This window comes from Carya illinoinensis, chromosome 12 (assembly GCF_018687715.1).
Source record: "Carya illinoinensis cultivar Pawnee chromosome 12, C.illinoinensisPawnee_v1, whole genome shotgun sequence".
NCBI classification, from domain to species: domain Eukaryota; kingdom Viridiplantae; phylum Streptophyta; class Magnoliopsida; order Fagales; family Juglandaceae; genus Carya; species Carya illinoinensis.
The window spans coordinates 22,684,031-22,704,341 of NC_056763.1; the positions used below are offsets into that span (position 1 = coordinate 22,684,031).

The 20,311-nt window shown below is 30.8% G+C and overlaps 1 protein-coding gene across 1 annotated transcript; it reads left to right on the forward strand.

Moving 5' to 3' along the window:
- The first annotated feature begins 16,815 nt into the window (after positions 1-16,815).
- On the forward strand, positions 16,816-19,722 carry LOC122289091 (abscisic acid 8'-hydroxylase CYP707A2-like). The gene is made up of 7 exons (XM_043096021.1): positions 16,816-17,207; positions 17,306-17,624; positions 17,746-18,132; positions 18,272-18,446; positions 18,557-18,663; positions 18,742-18,860; positions 19,085-19,722. Exons 1-7 carry the CDS (start codon positions 17,005-17,007, stop codon positions 19,212-19,214), a joined length of 1,440 nt encoding a protein of 479 aa, XP_042951955.1. The 5' UTR covers positions 16,816-17,004; the 3' UTR covers positions 19,215-19,722.
- The last annotated feature ends 589 nt before the right edge of the window (positions 19,723-20,311 follow it).

Consider the following 20,311-nt stretch of genomic DNA (forward strand, 5'->3'; position numbering starts at 1 on the left):
TATGGAAAAATAAGATTTTAAAGACTTTATGGGCAAAGTTGAGCCAAGATTTCCAATCCCTCTTGCATTACTGTTATGCAAGATTGTATATAGATTTACATGTTAGAAAAAGAAAAGTTGGAGAACATATTCATAACATCCGATTGTAAGATTTGTATCACTACTGACATGTGGACATCAATTCAAAATCTTAACTATATGTGTATAACAATTCATTTTATTGGTGATTACTGGATCTAGCATAAGAGAATTATTGATGCAATGGGATCCAAGACAGATGATGCTGAACTGTCAGATTGCATTTAGATAGCTCTGAAATACCATGAGTTGGCAGATCAGTACAAAGGCGGGAATTGATTATGATATATTTCTAATTGGGTCCGTTTTGAGTGCGTTTCAGTCTTTTGACCATAACTTTGGCTATAGGTGTAGGAATCGGGCATAAGACCCCAATTCAGAAATCTTTTTTCGTCGCGCACGCTGTCCACATCGAGCATGACTCCATGTACCCTTTTTTTAGCTTAAATTATGCTGTTTTTCCCTCCGAATCATTAGTTTTAGTTATTTTTTATTATTTATGATAATATTTCATTTGTCAGTTAGGAAGTCATTTTAAACCCAATTTGAGCTAAATTTTTTGCAGAGTGCTTATTTTATTTTAAATTTCAATTTGGAGTATTTTTTAGATTTTTTTATTTTTGACAAAATTCAGATAAACACGATTTTTGGCTATAACAGTCCGACTTGTAGACTGATTTTCGACATTGCTTGATTTGATAATATTCGGCAATTTTTTCCTGTTCTTCACTGTGAATCATCTGTTAAAACTAGCCTGCATGATAGTCCCTATTCTGTTTGGCGTCAATTATAGATTTTAACAAAGTTTCGATCACACAGGGATAACAATAGAAAAAGAAATTGAGCCATCCGTATTTGGACAGGACATAAAGAAGATGTTTATAATCATAGTCGATAGTGTATCCTCTAATACTACGACCATCAATTATTTGAGAAAAATTGCTAAACTTAGGAACTATATAGTAGTAGACAATGACATTATGCATATATGATGTTGTACATATATTTTGAATCTCATTATCCAGGATGGATTGAAAGAAATTGATAAATCAATTGTGAAGATTTGAAATGCAATGAAATATGTGAAGTCTTCCATTGCAAGACTTAATAAATTCAAGTCATGCACAAAGAAACAAAATATTGTGGGTGGCGAGCTTCTTTGTTTTGATATTCCAACTAGGTGGAACTCAACATATCTAATGTTAAGTGTAGCTCTCAAATTTTATGCGGCATTTGAGGTGCTACAAGATGAAAACAATGAGTTTGGTCTATATTTATGCGAGGACGTTGGACAAGGAATACCAACTTTACATGATTGAAAAATCATCAAGGTTTTGTACGATCTTTTAAGCTTTTTTATGAGATGGCTTTGTAGGTTTCAGGCTCAATTTATGCAATTTCAAACTTGTTCATTAAAGAAATATTTATAATATATAACCATTTGAATATATTTTCTATGAGTGAGAGTAATATGCTATAAACCATGTCGGATGGGATGTTGTTGAAATATAACAAGTATTGGAGGGATTTTGAGAAATTGAACACAAAAGTTGTTTATTGCATCTATGCTTGATCCATGCTTCAAGTTTGAAGTTTTGAAATTTTGTTTTACAAATATTTTTTGCCATGAGCGAGCGTCTGATCTTGTTGATTAAGGAGGATGATTGAGCGAATGTATAAGCAATATTCAAAATATAATATAGGTTTAAGTAGAGGCCAATTAAATGTTGGTGAGACCCAAAACAACACTTCTTATAACAACGAAGATGATCTAGTCAATATGTATCACCAATATCTAGTCTCAAAAAGTGTGGTAGAGTCTAAATCAGAATTAGATAAGTATTTCATGGAAAGTGTTAAAGGATTGACACCTAACTTTGATATTCTAATATAGTGAAAGGTGAACTCAATTAGATATCTGATCCTTGCCAACATAGCTCAAGATGTGTTAGCTATTCCCATATGTATTTTTACTTCTGAGTTGGCATTTAACTTTGGAGGTCACGTCTTAGATTCATTTCGTAGCTCATTGGCTCCAAAAATAGTTGAACCTCTTATTTGCACACAAAACTAGTTGATGGCTCCCTCCATTAATTAATAATTATGACTCCTAAGATGTAATAAAAGACGCTGAAAGATACAAGTTAGAATCAATAAGATTCATATTAGAAGAATATTTTCTTAGTCCTTTCAATTGATTATATGTTTGACATAATTTTTTTTTTCCACGTAGAGATAACTTTGAAGAATATTTTGAATGAGAACAATTGAAAATTACTCGAATACTTTTGAGTTCGATACTTGTTGGATCTCAACTAATATCATTGTGTGTATATTGAACTAATATTATTAAAAGCCAAGATGCATATTGCATGGCTAATTCGATGTTGATATATATTTTTTGAGCTAAAATAGGCATAATTTGGCTTTCTAGGCTTTTTAGTGCTTTTGTCAATGCCACTAGTACCGCAGTACAGGTGCCTAGGATCTTTAAAGGAGAAATTTTCGTGTGTAGATTTATCCCTATAATCCAAGGGAGGTTACCTTACTTGGTTGAAAGATTTGGATCAAGTTTTCATTTGGAATTCGAAGAATGCATTAAACAATGTCACAAAAGTGAATCTCAGGGTCTCTGGTCACCAGTACTTCTTTTTTGCAAGTTGAAAACTTTACTAACAAATAGGGATGGGGTCTTATAAGTTATAAGACTGAGCATTCTGGATCATGCTTGGGATCTTCTAATCACTTCTACACTTATTTAATGTATATTAATTAATCGGAAATTAATAATTTTGAACACTAATCTTCTTGATCCATTGTAATCTTTCGTGTAAACTTGGAAAGACCAATGAAAATGAGTTTTTAAGAAATGCAAGGGATGGATTTGGAAGAAATAAAAACAATATTGGATAATAATGCATTAAAATAAAATTTGTTCTGGCTAGGGTTCATGCTCAACATCAAGAGTACTTCTAACATGCAATCAACTAAACTCAAATGGTTGAAAATACAATGAATCGTAGGGCATTCGTTACAATGTAAATTCCAATTATATTGAAATTAAAAAACAAACAAATTCTGCAAATTAGGCACAATCACAACCTCCAAAACAAAATCACAAAAGAGCATTGGAAAAGACCATTTCAATTTTTTGTATAGAATGGTAATCAAGTTTTTCTAGATTATTACACACACCCCACCAACAACAAAAACAGGTCAAGTCGGAATACCCATTTCTCCCGAAAGAATTTTTGGGTTGGAGAATCAGCTAATCGGCCAAACTAAATGCCTCTATATCCAGTCAGGTGAACAGTCCTACCTGTCAACATGGAATTCCAAACATTTATAAACATTCCTATTGTAATGATCTCAAACGTCATGATGATCTTTACATAAATCAACATCAAGAAAGTGTACACAGAAAAAAATCCAAAAACTTTTTTTAGGCACCATCAGCAAGATGCAACAATCAAATCAAGATCTAGTGGAAATTTAGCTAAAGAAATTTAATTTAGAGGATCATCTCAATCCAATACATATTGGTTTGCTAGCTAGCTGTTCAACTATATGGATCCAATTATTTAAGTAGTTGAAAACTTAATTAATTAATTTTAGTGCATGCCAGTGAGAAAACATGCTTAAAATAATCCAATATATTTACCACCATGTTTATAGAAAACTAATTATCAATCAATAACCAATTAACACCAACCATTTACATAACTTTAAGGAAAAATATGATCTTTAAAAATAAATTAAACTAAGAATAAAAATAAATAATAATAGAGGTTTAGTTGCATTAGATTTGGAAGGATATTTCTTCCAAAGTCTTTGTTATTGAATGCATGTAATTTTTGTCTCATGCATTCATATATATATATATATATATAGTCACTGCCATCGTCCTTGTTTCGTATATAATTGTTTACAGCAAACATGCAATTAATTAATTAATAAATTTCTCTAATTTGATAGTGGAATTAAATCAAATTCTCATTTTCTTATAGTCCAATAGTTAAAAAAGGTCGGTGCCCGTGCAACATCGACCTTGGTTTCATCTCTTCTACTTTAAGCTTTAAAAAAGTAATTTTATAAAGAGTACCAACATGCATGGTTTTGGAGGCTAGCCAACTCAACATTTTCCAATGAATTTTGATATAATATACATATATATAATATATAATAAATTATATTTACAGTTATATAGTATTAAATAAATCTCATGTATTTTTTATAAAAAAATAGATAAATGTTAGATTTACATAAAAAGATCATTTTTTAATAATAACATTACTTTTTTTTAAATAAAATGTACGAGAATTATACACTGTATATAATATTATATCTAGCATTATTATTGTACGTGTTATATATATAACTCACTTTAGCCGCGTAGACTTTCCACTCAGCCATATATTTAAGTCAGCCATATATTTAGTTAGCGAGCATTCATTAAAATATACAGGCACACAAGTTAGTGCTAATTGCAGTCATGTACTGGCACAACTTAACCAAAAGGTTAGGCACTATAAGAAAAATAAGTTTTTACGATTAATTTATAGTAATAAAAAGATTATTAATAGTTAATTTTAATTATTAATAACCTTTTCGTTATTATAAAATAATTATAAAAATTTATTTTCCTTATAATGGAATTCGAAAGGTTTTTATTGTAGTGGGGTTCGAAAGGATCGATCGCGTCTTGATCTGTCCAGATCGATCATAGAAAATATTCTCATTCCCTTCGCGTCTGTGACCTCGATCTTCACCCATGGCTAGGCTTCACATGCACTGGAAAAGATGGCTAATTAATAAGCTCTATATTTTCTTCTAATTTTAATGACAATAGGTATTAATTTTTTCAGGCATTTTAAGTTTTAAGAATGCTTGTAAGTTATTATGTGCATTATTATTGAAAAAAATGAAATTCTTTGTTAAAAAATTAATTTATTTATATGGGTTTCAAATTTATTTATATATATATATTTTAAAAAAAGTATATAAGACTTAGACACTTTAACAATGCAAATATTATTTTTCAAATTTCAATAACTAGTGATGATCTCCCATTGTTTCAGAACGTGCAGTGTCATTTCTGAACTTTTTTGTTTTTTAGCAATAACACCAAATTGATGATCTCAAGTTGTTTATCAATATTGCAGCCGGGAAAAAGAAAAAAAGATAAAAAAAAAAAAAAAAAACATTGAAAGGATAAAAGAATAGGAAATAGGAATGATGCTGAAGATGATTGATCGGCATGCTCGCATGGTGACATAATTGAGTTGAGTTATTGCATATTTTATATATTTAAAATTAATATATTTTATTTATTTTATTACATTATTATTAATTTTAGATAAAAAAAAATAGTTAAGATGAATAAATCTGAATTGTGATTTAAATTGCTTTATAAAATAGTTAATGCTTAATTTTTATAACTTGTGATTTAATTGGACAATGTTCATTTACATGCATAACATATTTTTAATATTTTATTTTTTATTTTTATTTTATTTTATTTTATTTTACTTTATTTTTAATTTTTATTTTTATTTATTTTTACATAAATTAAGAAATGGAGAGCTTTTTATTTATAAAAAAGAATGCACTTTTAATATTAATTAATCGATCCTATTTTTTCTATAAGCTTTGATGGCAACTTTTTCTATAGACTTCAACTCTTATACGGTAACTTTTGACTTAGAGACTTTGAAGACATATTTTCACTTTTAAAAGTTAAGTTTACACGGATAAAAAGGTAAAAGATATTAGAAGTTTTGACCTGGGACTACAACAACACATTATATTTTACTTGAACCTTGGACACCATATATAATTTAATTCCTTGGGCATTCAACTCACACGCGGCAAGTAGAGGGGAATTACACGCCGCACACTATTTATTCAATTGGGAGTTTGACCTACGAAACACTACTTTAATATATATTGAGACTTTGAGCTGCGCCGCAAAGAACGTATTTTTTTTCTCTATTTTGGGCAAAAGGAGACGCATATGGTGCCGCTGCCTTAAAGGGTTCACTGCCGCTGGCCAGCCTCCTTCACTACTTTTTATCTTCATCTCTATTTATTTGACTTGATTTTTTTATTATCTATTTTTTATTTAATTTCAATTTGAAATTTATAGTGTATTCTTGATATTTTTGGATTAAAAGTTTGGCATTTTATTTGCTTTTTATTTTATTTTATGTTAGTTATTTTTCTTATTTCTTTGAAATTTCATTAAATATGCATTATAATTATATTTTAGATTAGTTTCAGTTTATTATTTAATTTTCAGATTAATTAAAGTTGTTTGGCATAGTTGAATCTTTAATTGTTAATTTCAATTTGTTAATCATTTACGTTCCATTTCAACACTAAAAAAAATTCAAAAGTATAAATCTAGTCTATGACTAGTGTCCTTTTTATTTATGTCGTACTCTTCTATTCATTGTATATATCACCACTTTTATTTGTGAAAATTTTTACCATTTTATATAAATTTAGATTTAAATAACTTTCCCTAAAAAGACGATTTAAGAATTTGATTCCTAATTATTATACGACATCTTACTATATTTGAGATAATCTTCGTGCTACTCATTTTTAGTGAGTCATGGCATGGGTTTGCACAACTGCACTTAATTGCATGCACTTCTAAATTTTACTTTTGCTGGCTTTTAATTAACTAATGCTCATCATGCATGGGAAATGCAATACTTTTAAGAATTTACTCCAATAATTTACTGGCAGCTGGATTAATTGTTCATGCATGTACGTATAGAAAGATCACGACGTTATTGCTGTTGTATGAAGTATATACGTTGCTAATTAATTATTTGAATAATTCTATTCTTAGTCCAGTTTTGAGATCACACACCACACACATATGATGTGACAAATCCGGTCTAAGAAATTATTCAGTTCAGTTGATAAATCGTGAATCCCTAACTCTGAGAATAGATTTCACTAAACCTAACTCTGAGAAATCTCTCCCTCGTGAGTCCCCAATCTCCCTATGAGAAATCTCACATCCCTCACCCCCGTTCACCTAGTTGCTCATCCCCTATGAGAAATCCCTCTCCCCCGTGTGGTTTATTAATGACGTCAAATATTTAAAAAAAAAAAAAATCATTTTTTTCATCCTAAACTTGCCAAACTCTTCATCCTAGATTTGTTCTGCTCCTCAACTGAATAGTCACTGTTCATTAATGGAGACCCAACTTCATAGACACAAAAAAGCTCTAAAGTCCATGAAGGATGAAAAGACCAAAAATGATTTCTCAATCAAATGGGAGTTTATGGTATTTGTCATAAATGATCCATTATGCTCTCAACGGTGTTCCTCCTCTTGTTTATATCTTATTGTCTTGTTCTTTTTCTTGAGTGTTGCTTACGTCTCAGATCAAGGAGGACAATGAAGAACTAAGGAGCAGCTTGGCAAGAGAAAACTTGTGTGTGAGCTAAACACAGCCCCAAATGGTCGTTCTCGTCGGTTGGTCGTCCTTGTCGACGGCCCTAGACAGTGGTGGACGTATTGCAATTTCAAAGACCTACTCTTCATACACTACACTAGACGGTGTGTAGTGTATGAAGAGTAGCCGACAAATGAGCAGAACTACTCTGATATATAACTCTTCCCCATTCAATAAGTTTTAAGTTGAATTCCCAAGCAAAGATAGAAAAAGTACTGAGAATTCCTTGATTTTAGAAATATTAAAAAAATAAAATACATGATGAATATATAATTTTATCAAAATAGTTAAAACAATCTATTTTTTAGTTTTAAATAATTTTAATTTTAAATTAACTTATATTAATAAACTTAATTTATTTAAAAACAATTTTAAATAATATATTTTAAAATCTAATATCATAGGGTATTTTCTTTATTTTTTTGAGAATTTCGAGGGTAATTAATCTTTTCTTTTATTAGGATAAAATCAAGAGCTAGCTAGGTGGGGATGCAGCATTGCAATTTCTTTATAGTTTGGGATTGATTACCAAGATTAAATATTTTGAGGTGATTGCATGCATATATATTAATAGGTGATAGTTTGACATATATATAAATATAAATATATATATAAGAGCTAAGCGTTCGTATGTTTTTTAATTCCTTGGATAAAGTCTATATAGTTTGATTAGATGCTTTTAGGATTGTAATCCTCATGATCTTGATCACCTACGTACATAAATGGGATGACTTCATGAAGTTTGGAATTTTGTGCATTTGGAACATCATAAATGTGCCATGTGTAGTACTACTCATGTTTATGGATCGAGGCGTTCACCTCCCATACATTAGAGAAAAGCCAGGTGTATTTGCTCATGAATTTGACAAATTTATGAATAAACTACAAGCAAGTGCATGTCTTACGTACGATGCACAAAACAAGAAAGGAAGTTTGCATAAACAAAAAGTATAATGCATTTAGTGGGATACGTTAGGTTAAGAACGTGAATTTTAATAAGATATCCAAAAGTTAATCTTACTCGTAAAGCTGCCAAGTAACCTATAGTACTACTTTTAGAAGATTTGCAACCATGGAAAGTGTAATATATATATATATATATATATATGTATGAGTGTATGTGTGTGCATGTGTGTGTATATATATGTATATATATACTTCTCCCTAGATCATGTTGCAACTTTTTCAGATATTTGGGTCTCATTGGTCCACATGATCTACCTAATTAATTTAAAAGAAAAAAAAATGGTCACTAGGGAGTAGGGCTACCTCGTTTGCATCATTAAACAAGTTCAACTCATCTCAATTAAATTCTGTTTTATACTTATCCCAACATCCAAATATTTAATTTCTAAATCGATCACTAAATATTAATCAACTCAAAACCTCTATACACATCATGGGACCCGCAACATTTTTTAATCCAACACCTCTTACTATGTGGGACCTATAACCTTTTTCAACTTTTTATAAATATATCTAAATTCATATTAACATTCAAACATATTTAAACTTATATATCTTATGTGGGTTCCACAAAACTCACTCAATCTCAACTCATGACTACTATTCATAAAGAATTCAACTAAACTCAATTCATAAAAATGTAACACCCTCCCCTTCATTTGAGTGGGATGATCATTTTTCATCTCGCTCGACCCTTGCTCGACCCCTTTCACCATTTCTTGTCTACCTATATTCACTGAATGGACGAAGTATCAAACCCATCGTTCGAAGATTGCTCGCAAACTAACCTAATCAAAATAAAGCTAGAAATAGGACAAAAGAAAAAGACCGTATCATCCCCTTACAAGTCCAAATCCATAGACCCACAATCGAATCTTAGTCTACCTATATTAATCATTGAATGGACGAAGTATCAAACCCATCGTTCGAAGATTGCTCCCAAACTAACCTAATCAAAATCAAGCTAGAAATAAGACAAGAGAAAAACACCGTATCATCCCCTTACAAGTCCAAATCCATAGACCCACAATCGAATTAAGATCTGGTCAAATCTATAGCTACGACCATGGGTTTGTGTGACTCTAAATGATCAATACAAACCCGCGACTGTGATCGTGGGTCAGTGCAACTAAAGATCTAGACGTACCATAGGTATATGCGTCATATACAAGTCCAAACACATGGCTGCAACCAGGAGTATGCACCCTACATCTTAGCAGCCTGTAGAATAAGACCTACTCATTAAGAGAAAAAAAAAAGGAGAAGAAGAATATTGATAAAGGAGAATGAGAAGACGAAGTACTGGGAAGAAAGAAAGAGAATAAGGGTACATAGTTGAAAGAGCAATGAATAGATTTTAGGGTTTTTTTTCTTGTTTGTTTTATACTTTTATATCCAGCGGGTGGGTGGGTATTACAGCCACCATTTGTGTTAAGTTTGTGAAGGTGTACTGGAGGCAAGTCGAAATTTTGCTCGACTTTCGTTTGACATAGTGCTTGAACAAACTTTAGATAGAGAGTTTGTTCAATACTCTGTCATTAGTTGGCTCGAGCGAGATTCAAGCAAAGAGTTCGCTTAATGCTGACTCAACACTCGCTCAAGCAAACAACTCGATAATTGAATCTGTTGGGATTTTTGTCTCATAAACTATATATATGTATATTGTGAACAATACGACCGTCAACTCATTGTATTTTTTCCCTATAGTATATTAATTTGACATTTCTCAATAGAATAAAACTTCCTGCAACTCTAAAGACGTAGACATATTGTCGTACTACATAAATTTTATATCGTATGTAATTGATTTATGTTTTACTTTATCTTTCTTTTATCATTTTTCACAACAACCTGTCCTACAATACTTGAACATGGAAAAAAGATACAAAATCAAACATAGAAAACAAGGCTATATAAATTGATAATATTAAATTGATAAATTACATAGAAATAAAAAAAATATATAATACCCGGAAGTGCAAAAATTTTCTGTATGTACGTGCGTCTAGCACTAGTTCATATATATCATGTTGACACCCATGGAACATGTATATACGTTCGTAATGTTACGTAGAGTGCGCAAAGGATGTACAGTCGTTTTAAAAATGAGTGAGATCTATTATTAAAAAATTATTTTTTTAATGTAAATTCCGTATTTATTATTATTTTTAAAGTGATTATGTGACACTTGAATACTTACGATTATAATTATTAATTTTCAATATATATTAATTGGCCAAACGAGACTAATTGTCAAGTTAAGTACTCTGGAAACAAATTCATCAATCGTGTATTTAGTTCGTCACGATGGAGGATGATTAACTAATATAATCATTCATATCAAGCTCGTGTCATCTAAAAAAATGACTTAAAATTCGATTCAATTAATAACTAGAGGTTAGTTTAGCTATATAAAATCAAATTATTTTATTTTATCTAATTATTATAATTTTTTTAAATTCATATATATACCAAATATAATAAATAATTTAATTTTTTTAAACTTTAAAATAAAATTAATATTAAAATAATATTTTATTTAATTTTTAATAAAATATCTTATCTAAATTATATAATCGAAGTAAACGTAATTATCATGCACACAAACTCGATACGACGATCGAGGTGGTCGGTGACCTAATTCACAATTAAGTACCTGCATGCATATATATAATATATATATATGTGTGTATCTTTTTCCCTTCTCGATCCACCAATTTAAATGCTGTAAAGCGTTTAAAGCGTGCAAACTAAATAGGATCATCGATCGAGTGGTACTATGGTCGTTAGCTAGATCGATCGAAATAATGGAGTAGGTACGTACGTAAAAGAAGCCACGCGTTCGTAATCGTACGTAAAAACGAAATGCTAGCAGCTATGATCATCCTCATCAAATGTATATCATTTTCAACGTTTAATTTCCTGAGAAGGAGGACGCGTGTATTAATATGACCTATGCATGCAATAAAACTACGATTCTAATCCCAACTTCCTTCCAAAGTACATCGTTTTTTCCTGCCTGTCACTGTTTGCATCTCTGTCATCTGGTCATCACACTTCTCTCATCGGTCAATGATCTGTGTGAGCCTCCCAAATAATGCTAATTATATATAAAAAAAAATTTATTTATAATTATTTTTATGTATTTTTTATATATTTTATTAATACAATTAGTTACATTAATTTTTTTAATATAAAATGATTATTTTGATTAATAATCAAATATTCCGTTTAAATTAATTTATTAATCTTTTTCTATTTTTTTTTTCACTTTCTTTAAGCCTATAGATATAGTTGTTTTCATTTATCCCTTGCTTGATTAATTAATTATTAGCTCGTTAGAGAAATTAAATACTCAAGGTCTAGCTAGCTTTACCAAGGCGGTAGTGTCGGCTCAATGGTTTGGCCATTATGAAGTTGCACTCCCAAAACAGCAAGGTCCCAAAAATTGTAAATGCCTTGGTACATTTTGAAAAAAAATAATAATAAAAAAAATAAAATAAGGTTTGAATTAAGATAAATGTTATAAGTTTATTTATAATTATGATGATAAAATGCCCCTGCATTTATGAGTAAAAAAAATCCTACAATTCTTTCAAAATATAATTAATGATATTAAGTGATTTCATGTTAAAATCTAGTGGCCTCATTTTAAATTTTTGTCTTAAATCTCTATTCACGTTTAGCCGCCCTTGATATATAGGGTGTTATATTTGAAAGAAATAATTTTTGCATATTGAGTATATATGTAAATGTCGTATATTCTTTTTAATAAAAATAAATAAATATAAAATTTATAAAAAAATTTAATATTTTAAGTAATAAATTTTATTAATATGTTCTTATCGGGACCCGTCTTGTGCTATATCCTTGGTGGATGTAGCATTAATCGCTCATTTGTAAGACTTTTTATGGTTAGATTATTAATTCTCTTAAAAAGTGATTAACAAAATGAATGATTTCGACATTACATTGTGGCATCAAGTTTTAGAGTTCCTCCAAATGTGCAAGCATCAATTGGGCAGTCTTTCAATGATGAGGTTTGGTTTTTTCTCAGCAAGTAAGGCTTGTTTGGTACCTATATATATTTTTTTAAAAGAGATTAATGCTAAATACAATTCTAAAGTATGCAAATTACACGCACCCACTTCTTATTGAATGTGTGATGCAAAGATATTGGTTGATGAAAAGAAATTATAGTATACATATATATATATATATATATATATATATATATATATATATATAGAAAGTTTACACTTCATGCAAGATTGTACAATAATAACTTGTCATTGTGATACTGATAATAACCAATTAGCTAGAGGCTAATATTTCACTATTTATAAGGAGAATGTAATAGAGTAATATATTTCACTGAGATATATAGAAAAATTTATGTTGAAATTAAAAATAAACGGTTTGATTTTGATCGAGATTGGATGATGAGAATTTATTAGTACTTTAATCTCCAAACTTTTGTTTGAATACTTTGATTTTAATATAAGAAGTGTTACATCTATCTAGAAATTTTACAAAAATAAACTTATAAAATGATGTAAATTGATATGATACATTATATCTATTTTATAATAAAAAATATTTATAATCTGAAGTACATAATACAACAAATCATATAGAACATACGTCTGGCAAAGGATTTTATTAACGATTGCATTTTCCCAACAATTGATCATGATCAAGAGTGGATAGCATGACCCACGTTTTGTTAAAAATGTGGAGGTGACCGTGCTTGTAGCATACATATCCCAGCTGGCTTGACGGATTATATATAAAAACAAATGCATAAAATAGAATAAAATAAAAGATATATATAAATATTTACATAATTTGACATTAAAATTTATGTTAACGAATCTTCGAGATTAGGTTAAATCTACTATATAATGATGTTTAGTACAAGCTCTCATCCTCTTCAAACTTTCTATCACAATGGTCTTGGAAAACAAAAGAAAGAAAGAAAAGAAAATAAGAAGATGATCAAGAATATAAGAAAAATGAGTATTTATAATGAGAATGACCGTTTAAGACGAAAATAGATTTATTTTAACAAAAAATAATCACAAATAAACAGATTTCTTATAGTCGAGGGTGAAAAATAAATTATATTAGTTTTTATTTAATAATCTTAACTTAATGACACATATTATAAAACCTTAATTAAATAATGTAATAAAGATGTATATATGTAGATGATGTGATTAGTCGTTTTCAAAATAATAATTTTAAAATAATAATAATATCTAAAATTATTATTTTGACTCGGACATATATAAACACGATTGGTCAAACTCAAATTGAATCTTTCAAAACCTTCTACTAATAAATTTATGTGATCCGACCGTTGACAAGTCTTAGTTTTCGCCAAATGCATGCCACCTTGTCAAGTGCCACGTATTGCGTTACACGAACAAGACTTTGTTTTCTTCTTTTTGGCAATAGACATTACGACATTAATTGGTTTGAAAGGTCCACTGGTTGATAATTATAAATCATAAAAAGTCTTCTTATATATAACACACCAAGTGTCACATTCACCTAATTATAATATTATTGGCATAACAAATATTGATATGATAATGAAATTGCTTGTAAATATATGTTAATTATATGAAAAAGATGTTATAATGTATGATGTATCATGTTTAGGGCTGTAAATGAACAGAATAGTTCGTAAACAACTCGAGTTCGGTCTATGTATACTCGATTCTAATTCAATTCATTTAATAAATGAGATTTTCCTAAAATTAATATAGGTTCGAATATTAAACGAGCAAAATTTATATAAACTCGGCTTAACTCAGTTTAGACTCATGAACAAAATTCGTATAAGCTCAGCTTAACTCGTTTGAGCTCTTTTTAAAGCTTGTAATATATTTTATATATGTATGTGTTATATATATTACATATTAGTTATATTTTATTATATATTTAATTATATATTATGAATTTATTTATATTTTACCTTATTTAATATAAATATATTGTGTTTCCAAAATGTGTATAAGATAATTTTTATAATAATATATCATACAATTATAACTATTGATTTATTATATTATCTATATGTATTAAATAGTTTAGTCTATTATATTTATCTTCTGTATTATTCTTTTAATTTATAACTTTTAGTTATTTTTATACAAACAGTTATACCATAAGAACTTTGAGTCGAAATTATTTGGTTGAATAGCTAACTGGTTTGAGTTTATTTTTTTTTTTTGTAAAATTTTTAAAAAATTATTAATCAAAAGATAAGATTAGAAATTTTAAAATAAAAAATTGAGTTTAGGCTTGAATAGCTCAAGATCGAGTCGTTTGTTTAATTTTAGTCGAACTTGAGTTGAATCCGAATAACATTAATGGTTAACAAACTGAGTTTGAACAAGGACATTCGAGTTTTATTCGAGTTCAAGCCGAGTTCGACCGAATAAACATGTTAATCAAACTCGAATACCCTTATTCGAATTCGATTCGATTCAGTTTGTTTACAACCCTAATCACATTACATCACGTCAGTTAATTATAAATTTATTTTTATAATAAATTTATATAAATCAAATATTTATTTATATTTAAGTATTATTAATAGGGTTTTTTAATCATAAATTATATTTTAAAAGGGTGCAAAAATCTGCAAAGCCAAAGAGTACTACAAATTAGAAAAATTATTAAAGATTAAAAAATTGCAAAATTAACAAAACAAGAATAACCATTAACAAAATTAATAAACCTTTTTTTAATGATACAAAAACAAACATTGAAATGCCGCGAAAATGGGGCTTGTAGTTAGAGATCATAAATGCACACTTATACTTGTTTGGATACAGAAAACGTTTCATCTCATCTATTATTATAATTTTTTTAAAGTTTTATGTAAAATATAATAAATAATTTATTTTTTTTAAATCTTAAAATAATAATAATATTAAAAAATAATATTTTATTCGACTTTTAACTTTTATCTAAAATCATCTCACCTCGTCTTACCATCCAAACTATACCTTAATCACCAAAAATTAGCTCCACTAGAGATTTCGATCACATTCAATATCAGGAAAAAAACATTAAATAACATTAAAAAATCAAGAAAAACACACAAGATGATATAGAGCCGTAAGGAAATGAAGAATTCCTCCGACTCCCTTTGAATCATGGACCATTTTAGTCTATGGTGGGTGGGAACCTCATTCAATACAGAATGTCCCCACCCTCATCTGCTAACCACTAGCCAGATTATTTGGATGTCAAACATACTGTAAATAAAGGTTCCTATTTCTTAATTAGCTCCAAAACTATGATCATAAACTCGCAATCAGGTCGGATTCGACGACCCGAATCGAGTATGGTACGTGTGAGACGGCAACTCAAAGTGAACAAGTTAATAAGTGGGTTTGGCAAAAAGAAGAGTGAAAGTGTTTTGATTAAAAGAGTGAATGGCATATTGACACGGTACTGTGTGTGAAGATAGGGCAGATCAGAGGTGGTGTTGGGCACTTGAAAACCTTAAAATATATATATATATATATATATATGAGAACTGTTATAGATATAAATAAAATATATAAAATAAATTTATAAATTGATATAAGTTTATGAAATTTATTAAATATATTTTATAATAAAAATAATTTTATAATTTGATATATTACACTATATCATATTAATTTGTAAATTTATTTTTATATAATTTTTTTGTAATTATAATATCTTCTTATATACATGGGTCAAAATTTCTTGAAGTGTCACGTTTTCTGGCACATCTTTCGTGAATGATCACACCAATTGCACACTCACACGGTTTGAGAGACTCGGAGCCTACTCCACCATGTCAAAATTTCTTGGAGTGATACCTTTTCTGGCAAGTTAAGGGTCATTTTTCGTTTTCTTTTGGCTTTATGGGTTCGAAGTGATTACTTATAACAGAAGCGCACATCTTTCGTAAATGATCACACCAATTGCACACTCACCATACTCTTGCTCCAACTCTGGTGACACGTGGTCTCTGTCTCGACTCTCTCCCCCTCTTTCTGACCCCTCTCTCTCTCTCTCTATGATCAAAAAATGAGCTAGAGGGAGAATTAGGCGTAGAGTTTTATTATATATAAATATAATTATATATTAATATTAATTTATTTATATTTAAAATTTAAATTAATATTATTTTTAATAAAATTTATTTTTTAACCAATGCCTTTGTAGTAATATATAAATTAATACATAATTTGTAATTATATTTTCCCTTCGGCGTGTGGGATTCAAGCTGTAATGGAAAGGTCGCCTTCTTCTTTCTTCCTTTTTCTCGCCCTTTTTCCCACTCTTTCTCTGCCCACAACAACTATATATACCCCCTCTCTCCTTCGCTTCTCTATTCAAACCTACTTGTTCTCCATTTTTGAGCTCCCTCCACTACTACTTCTCTCCAATAACACTTCTATAACTCTCCCAAAAGCACAAATACATAGCCATGGAATTCACATCCATGTTCAAGTTTTGCGGTTTTGCTTCCATTTTCTTCGTCTTCTTAATCCATTCCCTCGTCAGGTTCTTCAATTCGAGTCGCCGGAAATTGCCTCTCCCGCCCGGCTCCTTGGGTTGGCCTTACGTCGGGGAGACCTTCCAGCTCTACTCTCAAAACCCAAATGTCTACTTTGCCTCTAAACAAAAGAGGTTTATACAAATACCGAGTCTTAACCTTTCACTTTCTCCTTGACTGAACCGCTAGGAAGAAGTTTTACTAATGGCAGATTGTTTGTTTTGATTTATAGGTATGGCTCTATCTTCAAGACGCACATATTGGGGTGTCCCTGTGTGATGATTTCGAGCCCGGAAGCTGCGAAATTCGTGCTGGTAACGAGAGCTCATCTCTTTAAACCCACATATCCTGCAAGCAAAGAGAGGATGTTGGGAAAACAAGCCATCTTTTTTCACCAAGGAGACTACCATGCCAAATTGAGGAAGCTTGTTCTCCGGGCATTCATGCCCGAAGCCCTCAGAAACATAGTCTCCGACATTGAATTCATTGCCAAAGATTCAATCAAATCTTGGGAGGACCAGCTTATCAACACTTTCCAAGAAATGAAGACAGTGAGCTCCCCCACCTTGAATTTCATACTTTCCCAGTAACCAAACAGAGCATCTTCCCCAGTTTCAAGCTCCTTTTCGTTTCCTACTTTCTTCGTCAAACTTATGAATGTTTGATTTGCAGTTTGTTTTCAATGTCGCGCTGCTTGCCATATTTGGAAAGGATGAGATTCTCTACAGAGACGATCTAAAGAGATGCTACTACATTCTTGAGAAGGGTTACAACTCAATGCCCATTAACCTTCCGGGAACACTCTTCCACAAATCCATGAAAGCAAGAAAGGAGCTTGCTCAGATCTTGGCCAAAATCCTCTCGACCAGGAGGCAGATGAAGCACGACCACAACGACCTGCTCGGATCTTTCATGGGCGACAAAGAAAGCCTCACCGACGAGCAGATTGCCGACAACATCATCGGGGTCATATTCGCTGCTCGTGACACCACCGCCAGCGTGCTGACATGGATACTCAAGTATCTTAGCGAGAACCCTCGTGTTCTTCAGGCTGTTACTGTAAGAACCCCTAAATAAAATTCTCCCTTTTACCCACTAAATTAACGATCTTTTCATGAAATAAACGTTAAAAATCAAGAACAAGAAGTTTGTATTAATGAACTTACTCAGATTTTTGAGTGCTTGTGTTTTTTTACAGGAAGAGCAAGAGGCCATAATCAGGAGTAAAGAGGAATGTAGTGACGAGAGAGTTCTTACTTGGGCAGATACCAAAAAGATGCCGATCACTTCAAGAGTGATTCAGGAAACACTTAGAATTGCCTCAGTTCTATCGTTTACTTTCAGAGAGGCAGTAGATGACGTTGAGTATGAAGGTTAGTTGCTGCAAAAATATTTTACCCATTAGTCTTACTGTTCTACTTTAATGATTTATTCTTCTTGTTTCTGTATTAATTTTTTTGTTTAAAAAATTCTTCTTCTGTAGGGTATCTTATACCCAAAGGGTGGAAAGTTTTACCACTTTTCAGAAACATTCACCATAGCCCAGATATCTTCCCAGAGCCAGAAAAGTTTGATCCCTCTAGATTTGAGGTAAATTTTGATCCAACACAAAATGCATCAAATGTTTTAGTTACTCCCTAGAGCTAAATTCGAATTCCCATCTGACAGGTTGCTCCAAAACCCAATACTTTTATGCCATTTGGCAATGGGATCCACTCATGTCCAGGCAATGAGCTGGCCAAACTGGAAATATCAGTCCTCCTCCATCATTTGACCACAAAGTACAGGTTGGTGAGCTTACAAATGACAGAATCATCACTGCATTTTTCACAGTTTATTGCTAATGTGAAAAAGTATCACATCCATTTATTACAGAAATAAAGGATTGATATTTATTGACACTCTTACCATATGAAGTATATTGCTAAAAAGAAACAGAGTTCCTATAAATAGAATGTCTTATGAGTCTATCTGTTGCTGACAAGGTTTCTGTTACATTATCTACATGCAGGTGGTCTGTGGTGGGTGCAGAGAATGGGATTCAGTATGGCCCTTTTGCACTTCCCCAGAATGGTCTGCCCATCCGATTATCTCCGAAGAAAGTGACCACACCTAAAAGCTTGTCCCAAGTACAAGAATGACTTCCCATATGTAGAAAGAATGGCATCACCAATTAGTTTCAAACTTTCTTTTTGTAATGATGAGGAGAAAGGCCACAATCACAAGCAATAAGCAAGTGAACAGAGGAAAAGTCCTCTCTCTCTCTCTCTCTCTCTCTCTCTCTCTCTCTCTCTCTCTCTCTCTCACTTTTGGGGCCAAAGACACCTAAAGGAAGGAACTAATAAAAGATAAGATTAGCATCCAAAAGGGAAGCCAAAAGCGTATAGAAATTAAGAGCCTTTCGTACCAAAAGCCAAAAGGAAAGATGTGCAAGCAAGTTATGTTCATTTTTCTTCTGTTTTATTTTTTTTGTTTTTTGGGTGTTTTTCTCAAGGGATGAGGAGAAGGGTTCCTCAGGAAGTTGAAGTAGTATATTCAAATATGTTTACACAGATTTAGGAGTGGTGGTGTTATTTCTTACCAATAATTTGCCGCAAGGCAGAAATGAAACTTGGATGATCGAAATTTTGACTCCAAATGCTTTGACAAGTTGTTCTCTCTCTCTCTCTCTCTCTCTCTCTCTCTCTCTCTCTCTCTCTCTCTCTCTCTCTCTCTCTCTGTGATCGAGTCCAAGCAAGCATTAGAATAATGCTCCAACAGAATTGATTCCATATATAATTTATTCAAATCAAATAGAGACATCACAATAATTCCAATCAGTAATGTTCTGTCCAATTAAAATGAAAAACCTTCTTTTTGAAACAGGGCATAGTCATATTGAATTTCTGACCAAAAACGATAATGGGATGAAGCCTGAAAAAAGGAACTTAATTTCCATTTTGATTTAGCACTTGTTGCATGCATTTTTTCATGAAGGTGGCTGTTTCTTTATCCATGCATACATATGCATAAAGGATTGAAATCATATAGATCATGAATGTAGGTTTAATTTGTGAAAGAAAATAAATTAAGCTATTGATTCAAGTTTTGGAACTCTTTATATGTAAAATTAATAAAATATTTAATTAAATGTGAAAGAGTTGATAATCATGTTCGAACTCAGGATTTTTATTATGATAAATATCATGTAAAATTACTGAGTGTCTTATCAATTCCCATACCTATATATCAATCGAGT

Excerpts from the sequence above, each read along its gene's own strand:
- LOC122289091 (XM_043096021.1), top strand. The coding sequence starts at position 17,005 with ATGGAATTCACATCCATGTTCAAGTTTTGCGGTTTTGCTTCCATTTTC. Across the intron at positions 17,625-17,745 it reads CTTTCCAAGAAATGAAGACA|TTTGTTTTCAATGTCGCGCT; the intron begins GTGAGCTCCCCC and ends TTTGATTTGCAG. Across the intron at positions 18,861-19,084 it reads CATTTGACCACAAAGTACAG|GTGGTCTGTGGTGGGTGCAG; the intron begins GTTGGTGAGCTT and ends ATCTACATGCAG.